Source organism: Tupaia chinensis, unplaced genomic scaffold, assembly GCF_000334495.1.
Source record: "Tupaia chinensis unplaced genomic scaffold, TupChi_1.0 Scaffold000612_1, whole genome shotgun sequence".
Classification (NCBI taxonomy): domain Eukaryota; kingdom Metazoa; phylum Chordata; class Mammalia; order Scandentia; family Tupaiidae; genus Tupaia; species Tupaia belangeri.
This window is the reverse complement of record NW_006160131.1, coordinates 5,096,626-5,106,704: the sequence shown is the minus strand read 5'-3', so window position 1 is coordinate 5,106,704 and position 10,079 is coordinate 5,096,626. Positions and strand designations below refer to the sequence as shown.

Sequence of the window (10,079 nt, the reverse complement as noted above, 5' to 3'; positions counted from 1 at the left end):
AGGAGCTCTTGCTGCCTGCTGAGGCACTCGCGCTCCTTGTCGCAGATCTCCCGCCTGTTGTCGGCAGTCAGCCTCTTCATGGCCAGCTCCAGGTCCTCCTTCTGCTTAGCCACAAAGTCCCGGTCCTGTAGGGCAGCAGGGGACACCTTTACCCAGAACTGGCTGGGGAATCACCACACTGATTCTGATCACATAAGAAGTGCCACGTGATCAAAGAAGAAAACGCAGGAAATAGACAAGAAATATGTGGAGTGTGGAGAGGATGGAGCCTGCAGGTGGCGTGGTGGTTAAAGGCGCTGGATTCCCCCAGGGTCAACTACGGTTCAAGTCCTGGACCTAGTAGCTTGCTTTCTCCTTTCCCTTTCTCCCACTCTCTCTCTCTGGTCAAATTTTTAAAAAAATAATAACAATAAATGGAATTAAATAAATAAGCAATTCTTTAAAAAAAAGAAATACGTGAAGAGGAAATTTAAGAGACTTACAGACTAACAAGTGACCATGACATGTGGGCTCTCTTCAGATCCCGAACCAAGGAATGAACTGCATTTAAAGGAGGGGGCAGCCCCTGGTGCAGTGGGTGAGAGTTGTGTGGGGGAGCCCAGCGTGGTTGGGGCCCCGCTGCAGAGGCTCCAGGGACATGCCGGGTGATGCACGTGTGCCCAGAACCCTGACAGAGGGAGGAATGGGGGCAGAGGGACTGCGTGTGACTGAGCCCCACTGGGTGTTTTTCTCTCTCTCTCTGGTGAATGCACACACTCTCTGGCAATAAAAAATACAAATAAAAATATAGGACATTCATGAGACAGTTAGAAATGTGAATACTGTCATAATCGCAAATACGGCCTACCCGGCAATTCCTGTTACTGACTCGGGGTCTGTCTGTGGCCCCGTGGGTGTCTTTGTGATGACTGACGTATTTAAGAGGAAATGATATGACGAGCAGGGTTTCATTCAAAACGATACAGAAGGGGAGGGAATGAATGAGCAGGCGTGAGCTTATGGAGACTGACATCACTTTTCATTATGAAGAGTATAAAAAATAAAATTTAAGGGGACCAGCAGGTGGCGTGATGGTTAAGGCGCTGGACACTCCCACATGGCTGACCATGGTTCAAGGCCTGGACCTTGCTTGCTTTTCCACTTTCTCTCCCCCTCTCTCTGTCTCTCTCTGGTCAAATTAAAATAAATGAATGAATAAATAAAATTAAATAATTAAAATAAAATAAAATTTAAAAAGTTTAGGAGCCAATCAGAAAAGAAAAACCCAGCTATCTCATCACCCAGGGCTAGCAACCGTCTGCAGCTTTTCTGTACAAGTGCAGCCGCAGCTGCTGCCACGGCCCCACACAGATACTTATTTTCAAAGTATTCTTGTCTTATTCACGAGGGGGCATGTGTGCACCTACGAGAGAGAGAGGGAGAAGCCCCCTCACCACGGCCTCACCGTCTGTGAACCTTCCCGGCCTCAGCTCATCAGGACGGTGGGTGCCTGGAGCACGCCCAGGGTGTTTTCTGGTGGACCTGGGGCTCTGAGCCCTGAAGTTCAGTTTGCCACCGACTGCACTATTAGAAAAAGAATGCTGGCTTCTTGCTTTCTTGTTCTCTCTGTCTCTCTGGTGAGTACACATACTCTACAGCAGGATAATAATAATAAAAATATTAGATAATTCTAAAAATGAATGAATAAAGTTGAATAAAATAATTCTTAAACAGAAAAAACCACTACGGGCCGGCCCCCTGGCCTAGTGGTTAAAGGAGTCGAATCCCACATGACCGACCTTCGAGTGCCAGGCCCGGCAACTTGAAAAACACACTAGGTGCATGTGCATGCCTGCCTAAAATCCCAACAGGGGCAGGTGTGGGAAGGGACTGTGGGATGACACACCCCATTGGGGTGCTTCCTGTGCCTCACCCCATCTCTCTCTGGTGAGTGCACATTGCCCTCTGCAAATATAAAAATAATAAATAAATATTAAAAAGACCTTCCTAGGATATGTAATCTATCAAATGTGTTTAAAGGCTAAAAATATTGGGTCATCTGAAAAGCCATGACTTTTTTTTTTTAAACAATTACATTATTTCATTTATTATCATCATTATTATTTGTTTAATTTGACCAGAGAGAGACAGAGACAGAAAGGGAAAGTAGGAAAGCAAGCCTCCAGGTCCAGGACTTGAATCATGGTCGACCATGTGGGAGTCCAGCGCCTTCATCACCATGCCACCTGCTGGCCCGAAGCCATGACATTTTTGCACGGAAAAACATAAAAAAAAAAACACGTCATGACTTTTCCAACAACTCAATATTTCATGGCATGGACATGCCTTATTTACCTACTCAGTAAGGGGTTGTTTCCAGGTTTTCTATATTTTAGACAATACATATTTCGTTTAGCCTGATAAGGCAGCTGATGTGAAGGGTGGAGGTGATCAGAGGGGAGAGCTCACTTCCAGGTGGAGTGCGGGCAATCAGGGAGGTCTGCATGGAGGTGTTAGAAGGGGCCATAAAGGATGAGGCTGGATTTAGGTATTCAGAACGAGATGGGCATGTGAGGAGCAGGGCCTGAGACAGAGAGGGTACCTGGTCACCATTCAGCTTCCCCAAGCCCCTCCAGCTCACCACCCGCCCGAGGGCTGACGCTCACAAGCAGCTGCTTCTTCTGCGAGTGCTCCTCCAGTTTCTGCTTCATGCTCTCCTTCCGCTGCTGTCGCGGAAGCCTCTCCACCTCATTCTTCACCTGCGGCAGACACGGCGGAGAGTGTGGCTGGGTGGGCTGCCTCCTCCTGCTGCCTCACGGACGTCCTCAGCTAGAGAACGCCTGGGCCATGGAGACTGCGGACCAGGCTCGGCTCTCCAGGCACAAGCCCCACCTGCCGCCCCCCGCCTTCCACCCAGGTGCTGCCCCTACCCCGGCCTGCCTGCGGCTGGCTCGTGTCCACACGCCCCAGTGAACGCTCTCGGATGGTGTTCACTGTCTGATATCCGTCCCCCTTCTTCTGGGGACCACACCTCAGTTTCCTTTGGGCACTATTCATCAACCTTTTGAAAAAACTCCTATTCCCCGGGACCAGCAGGTTGGCATAAAGATTAAGACAACTGGATCCCACATGGCTAACTCTCTGGTTCAAGTCCCAGACCCAGTGGCTTGAAAAGCACGCTGACCCAAGTGCGTGCATGCCTGAAGTCCCAAGAGAAACATGGATCATGGTGTGGCCGTTCCCCCTGGGGGTGATCTCGCACTTTCCTCTCTCTCTGGCAAGCACACACACCCTATAGCAAACTAAAGAGGAAAAAAAAAAAGCAGCAATCAATTTTTTGTTGTTGTTCCCCTACAGGTCCCAGGTCCCATGGCCCATAGCCCAGCATGGCCCAGCAGTTAAGGTTGCCAGATCTCATGTGGTCCTTGCAGCTTGGAAAACAAACAAACAAAACAAAACAAAACAAAAAAAACAAACACCAGGCATGTGTGCCTCAAATCTTGACAGGATGGAGAAATGGAAGAAGAGGACCACAGCACGACCACGGCCCATTGAGGGGCTTCTCTTTCTCTGGCGAGCGCATGCACCCTCTAGCAAAATTTAAAAAGAGAAAAACAGATTCCTTTGGAAGTTCTTTTTTAAGGTTTTCGCTACAGGGTGCGTGTGCTCGCCAGACAGAGAGAGACACAGAGACAGAAAGAGAGAAATCACCCCCCAGGGGGGTGGTCACGCCGCAATCCCTTCTCCTCCATTCTCCTCTCGGGATCTTGGGCACGCACGCACACGCGCCTGGCATGAGTTTTAAGCCACCGGGTCCCGGACGCAAACTGCGGTCGACTACATGGGAGTCCAGCGATATAGCCATTACGCTAACTGCTAGTTCCCTGGAAGTTCTTCTAAGTACTTCCCCTATCACCTTTCCTGGGAAATATTCATCTACAGGTAATGTTGCTCCTTGCCTTACAATGGGGTGACATCCTGATAACCCCACTGTTAATCAAAATTACCGTAAATTGAAGATCCCTTTACTATGCCTAATCCCCTCCTGGTCACCGCCTCTCCTGCATCACAATCCTCTTTTCTCCTGCTCTTTCCTTGGAAGAGGCCTATGGGGGAGGAGGCGAGGGAAGCAGCCTGGAGCCACAGTGAGCTGCCTGTGAGCGAGGCCAACACACCGAAAGGCATGCGGAGATGGCGGGGGCTCCTGAGGGGCTCCCGAGGCAGCTGGAGCAGCAGGTCCACGCCTCTGGGCTGAGCTTTGCAAGCCGGTTAGCTACCACCGCAGGTGAGGGGCCGCTGGGATTGCAGACGCCCTGCCTGGCATGCCTCACCTCCTTCTTCATCAGCTTGAGCTGCTCCTGGAACCTGGCGTAGTCCCGGTCCTGCTCCAGGCGGATCCGTTTGGCCTCCTCCCGACGACGCACGGCGTGGTCTTGCTCCATCTTCTCCACCTGCTGCTTCTGCTGACGCTCCAGGTTCTCCAGCTCTGTGTCGAAGAACTTCTTCTTGGCCTGGAAGGAGCAGAAATCTAGGAGATTTGGTAGGGGGTACTTCATGCCTGGGAGGGAGTGGGCAGTGGCTGCACCAAGCTTATGGGCACTCTGGGTTCGGGTCCTGGCTCCACCACCACCAGGCAAGTTCCTGCCTGAGTCTCCACTTCCTCTTCCGCAAAAGGGAGACCAGAGCCTCGACCCTGCAGGGCTCCTGCACATGCTCAACAGAGTCATCTCCCCACAGAGGCCCTCCTGGGTGACAGGATTGCGGGGACCCTCATGTGGTCTGTTTACACGTTCCCACCTACTGAGACCCGGAGCCCACAGGTGCTGGGCAACACCAGGAGTGTCCCCAGGGCCACGCGCCCCAGGTGGAGGCCCGCCCTCGCGCACTCACGTTGACCTCCTGCTCAAATCGTTTGTGCAGCTGCTCCAGCTGCAGCTCGTGCTTCCTGCTCAGCTGCGTCTGGTTCCGATGCTCCTCTTTCTGGAGCAGTCGAAGCTCCCGGAGTTCCTGGCGCCTGCAGGGTTAAAGGAGGGGGACATTTTACAGTGAGACAGTGGCCTCAGAGGTCACAGTCCTCACAGCTTCGGACATGGAGGGCTTGGGCGTGGGTCACGGAGCAGACTCACCCACGCCCTGGGCAGATGCGCGCTCAGGACTCGGGCTTTATTTCACAACCGTCGACAGACCAAACATTAGTACAGAGTGCTTACAAGTCAAGAAAAGAGGAATATCCGAAACAACAGCTAAAGTGGCACAGAACATGAAGAGATAATAAGCCAAAGACGGGGCCGGCAGGTGGTGCGGTGGTGAAGGTGCTGGACCACCATGTGACCAGCCGTGTTTTGAGTCCGGGACTGGTAACTTAAAAATCACGCCAGGCACGTGTGCATGAGCACCCAAAATCCCGAGAGGAGAATGGAGAAGGAACTGTGGCGTGGCCACCTCTCTCCCCTAACCCCTCTGGGATGGGGATGGGGACGGGGCTGATTTTCACTTTCCCCCTAACTCTCTCTCTGCATCTCTCTGGTGAGTGTAGGCACCCTACAGCAAAACTAAAAAAAAAAAAAGAAAAATGGGCAGGATAAGCCCCGAAGTGTTAACCATGCCTCTTCCTGAGCAAATCCATTATAAACTGACCTGTACTGCCCCACTGCGGGGCATGCCCTGCTCTGCAGACTGGGACCACGCGGAGGCCTGGGTGACATTTCTGGCCCAACCTCAAGGCCGGGCACAGTGGCAGGTGCCTGTCATCCCAGAGGCTGAAGGAGCCGAGGCCAGAGGACCATGGCGTGGCTAGACTTTGTCTTTAACAAAACAACTGAGTAACCATGGTGGCCCAGCAGTAATGCAATGCTTCCCGATGTCAAGGCCACATGGAAAGGTCCCAGGTTCGTGTCCTGAGGCCTCCTATGTGTGCCGAGCACTCCCACGCACACCCGTGGTCCTGGCTGGCGGAGGCTGGGGTGAGTCAATGCCACTGTGAAGACCCTGCTGAGGGTGTCTATCTGTCCCTTATGGGAGAAGTAAACTGTAAAATATTGATATGTATCATTTACTTTATACATATATACATATCATTTACTATACACGTGTGTGTGTGTGTGTTCCTACTATGCTACACACACACGCCCACGATCCGGGTCGGGCTGAAGCTGGCCGTGATTGTGGCATCTAGACCTTGGTGGGGGTGCTGTCTCTGACTCTCTAGAGCACGTGTGAGCTGGGGCCTGGAGGGTTGGGCACACTCCAAAGATGGCGTAGCAGGGATGGTGCTGGACTCCCACGTGGCTGACCACAGTTCACGTCTTTAACTCGGTAGCTTGAAAATCATACTGGACATGTATGCATGCGTGCCCAAGAGGAAAATGGACAGCTGCCTGGCCGTCCCCCTTGGCGTGAGTTCCCACTTTCCCTCTCACTGTCTCTGTCTCACTCTCTCTCTCTTTCTGGTGAATGCACATGCCCTATGGCAAAAATCTCGTAAAGTAAAAAAAGGCATATTCAGGCACGTATGTGCAGAAACACCACCAACTAATGAAAACTCTGCTTCACAACCTCCTGGCCCTCAGACGGGAGACGTGCCTCCCGAGTATCTAAAACTGCTCCTGTTTGGCTTTGAGATATTTGTACCTTTTAAAATAAGGATATGTAAATGTTCTAGAAAATTTGTCCAAACCATTAACTAACACCTTGCAAAGGCCTGGCCCCAAGGGAGCTCCACGGACCAGTGGACCCCGAGGAATCCTCATGGACAGACCTGGTTAGGACCCCAGCTCTAGCCCTCCCCTTCCTCCCCAGAAACACTGTCCTTTACGCATGTGGAAATTGGGGTCCCTGCGGAGGGCTGCTGGAGGGCCGAGCAACTGCATTGCTCACACTGTTCCTGGCAAACAGCTCTGCCTCCCACCTCGACCCCACTCCAATCCCTCTCCCAGTCTCACTGGCTTTGCCTCCAAAACGTAGAATCTGACCACGTTCCCCCTCTTCCTGGCCACGGGCACAGGCCACAGCCCGACCAGCTGGGAGGGGTCTGTCTGGCGCCCTCTACAGCTCAGACTGCTAGAGCAGCCAGAGCCATGTTCCAAAGGGGATGCTGGCACTGGCTACTCTCCAACCTTTTCCTTCCTGCAGCACCCACCCTGGGTCACCCACTCCAGTGCCCATCCTCTCCCTCTGACCTGCTCACCACACTCCAGCCCGGTCCCCTCAGCTCCTCAACAAGCCGCGCGGTCATCCTGCGGAGCGTCGGCAACCGCAGTGCCCCGTGCTCCCCAGTTCCGGGGGAGGCCTGCCCCTCTCGCTCTCTAGGCTCAGTTCAGGGCTCCCCAGAGCAGCGCCCCCGGCCCATGCACACTCAGTCAAATCACCCATTCCTTCCTTTGCAGCGAGCCCCAGGCAGGACTCACGCTGTGGATTGGGTGCTGGTGTAAGTTCTACAAGGGTGGTGACCCAGTTCATGTGAGTGGCCTGCCTCCAACCTCGTGGGTGGGTGGATACCCGGGAGGACGAAGAGATGGCGGCAGGTGGAGGGGTGGTGAATGGGGAGGTGGAGTGACCAGATGCACGAACTGGTACCCAGATGCACGCGTGGGCAGATACATGAGTATGGTGGATGGACGTAAGGATGGATGACTGGGTGGACAGACGGACAGGCAGATGATGGACAGATGGAGGGCCGGGTGTATAAGCTGACAGAGGGTAAATGGATGGGTGTGTGGTTGGGCAGATGGGTGGACAGACAGCTGGGAGGAGTGAGTGGGTGGACAGACGGGTGAGAAGATGGATGGAAAGATGGTTGGTTGGGCTGATGGACGGGGCAGTGCAGGGTGTCAGGCGAAACCTCTGGCTTGGACGTCCCCCCTTCATGCTGTAGACGGCCTTCCTACCAAAGGGCCAACGCCCGCCCCTGCGGCGCACCCCCGTGACCGCCATCGGCCTCCCTGGCCGGGCTTGCCTGAGAAATCGCATTTCCTCGTCCTTTTTCTCATCTTCGCTGATGATCTTGGAGGTAGTGATGCTCACTTCCACGCCGTCCACGACAAATCTGCGCGTCCGCTTGAGGGTCTTATTGTGTAGCCTGGAATCCTGGCCCGGGAAGAGCATCAGACACAGCTCGGCATCTCAGCTAAGGACCCACAGGGACCCCATGAGGCCCCACCCGGGAGGGCGTGGCCGTCCACCGTCCCTCTTGCCTCCAGCTTCTCAACCCGGGACTTCGGTGTCTGAACGTCGCCCCTTTCCTTCCCTGATCTTAATCTTCAGACACCGCCCCCGATACAGAGTTTTGTACTGTGTATAAAATCAGGTGTGATATGGTTCCTTGATGCTTAATTCTGGCTTAGTGTACAGTGTGTGCGAAACAGCTTGACTCTCAATGGTGGGTCTCTATGAACATTTCTCAAGAGACCTTTAAGTTGGGGGTGCTTTTTGGGTGAGCTTATTTTCATAGTTTTGTCCTCAGAGATACAGAGTTTTTTACTGTGTACAAAATCAGGTGAGATATGGTTCCTTGAGGCTTAATTCTGGCTTAGAGTTCAGTGTGTACTAAACAGCATGGCTCTCAATGGTGGGTCTCTATGAATATTTCTCAACAGACCTTTCTGTTGAGGGTGCCGCCCCCCCCCGAGGCTCGCCCACCTCGTTCTCGGGATGCAGCAGCAGAGGAGCTGGGTTCTAATCCTCACCCACCACCTTGTGACCCTGGGCAGTACAGGACTTGCCCCCCAGGACGGTTCTGAAAGGTCAACGTGACAATGGGGGGAGCACCCCCGGCAGGCCCCGGCTCCTTGGCATTTACGTCTGACAGTTACTAGCACAGACCACAATCCCCAACTCTGAAGGGACCACGAAAACCAAAGGCTATTTGCATTGTTGCCTCAGAGCCACCCTGACCTGGCCGAGCTCCGTTGGCAGCCACGCCTGTCGGGAGCCACCATGAAGTTTCCGTAATCTTTATCTTTTGCTGTGAAGAACCCACAATTCACATGCAATTGCTCTTAGCATGTTATGGAGTTATGATAAACGATCCCTTTGGGGGTTTTAGCTCTGATCAGAGTGAGGGCCCGGGGCCTGTGCGGGCGTCATGGCCTGTCCCCTCTGTCCGCTGCCTCTGGTCTCTCGACTGGCTCTGAAGGCTCTCCTTGGATGGCTCAGCCCTGCCCTGCCCACACAGTCCCAAGGGCCTTCCAGCCAGAAAGAGTTGGAGAGAGCCAGGGCAGCTCCTGACAAGGGCTCTGAGCCCTCGTGGTCCAGGCCGAGGCCTACTCCTGCTGCATGGGGACCTGCAGACGGTCCTTGCTCCCTGAAAGGTGGGCTCCTTTTTGATTTTTGTCAATCTAATATGGGACATGTGTGCTCGCCAGAGAAAGAGACACAGAGACAGAGAGAGGGAAGTGAGAAAACACCCCCGGGGGCGATGACCACGCCGCAGTCCCTTCTCCACTCCCCTCTAGGGATTTTGGGCACATGCACACATGCCTGCTGTGGTTTTCAAGTTGCCAGGACTAGAACTCCAATCACAGAGTTGGCCACGTGGGTTCGGCTGCCTTAACCACCATGCCAGCAGCTGGCCCAGGGCTCCTTGCTCCTGCGCCCTCACCCGTGGCAGCTCGCCCAGGGGAGCGGACAGCATTCCCGTCACACCCGCCTCGCCTCTCCCCCTCCCTCATGTCCTGCTCACACGTTGCAGGACTCGATCCGGATAGGTCTGGTGGCTGCGAGAAGTGGAGGCAGGCAGGAGGGAGTGGAGGGCAAGAAAAGGCCCACAGCTGCGGCCCTCAAGACTGGACCCCATCCCGGTCCTGGGCCCCCACCCCGAGTGTGCCAGGGGCCATGACACAGAGGTTTGCTCTTATCAGGGCAGTCCATGTTCCGGAATGTTCTCAACCCTGGAGCCAGGCGGTGAGACCTGTTCTGGGTGGGTCCTCTTCACTTGCGAAAGAACACGCAAAGCCACGTTTTGTACGTTCTGTGGCTTTTCAGGAAGACGAGGGACAGGACACCTGTCCACGGAAGATGATGCTTCTACTCAGAACCTACTGTCTCCCCGTCGTGGCCCCGGCAGGCCTGCCCTTTCCTCTGGCCCTGAAGCTAGCTGTTGG

At 53.9% G+C, this 10,079-nt stretch overlaps 1 protein-coding gene across 1 annotated transcript in view; it reads right to left on the bottom strand.

Annotated features, from left to right (window-relative positions):
• Positions 1–10,079, bottom strand: part of STK10 (serine/threonine kinase 10) — a gene marked incomplete in the record, with an annotated part of 115,765 nt that overhangs the window by 18,071 nt on the left and 87,615 nt on the right. The window contains 5 exon segments of the mRNA XM_027775894.1: positions 15–125; positions 2,646–2,738; positions 4,311–4,490; positions 4,870–4,993; positions 7,934–8,064. Coding sequence (XP_027631695.1) covers positions 15–125; positions 2,646–2,738; positions 4,311–4,490; positions 4,870–4,993; positions 7,934–8,064 — 639 coding nt within the window.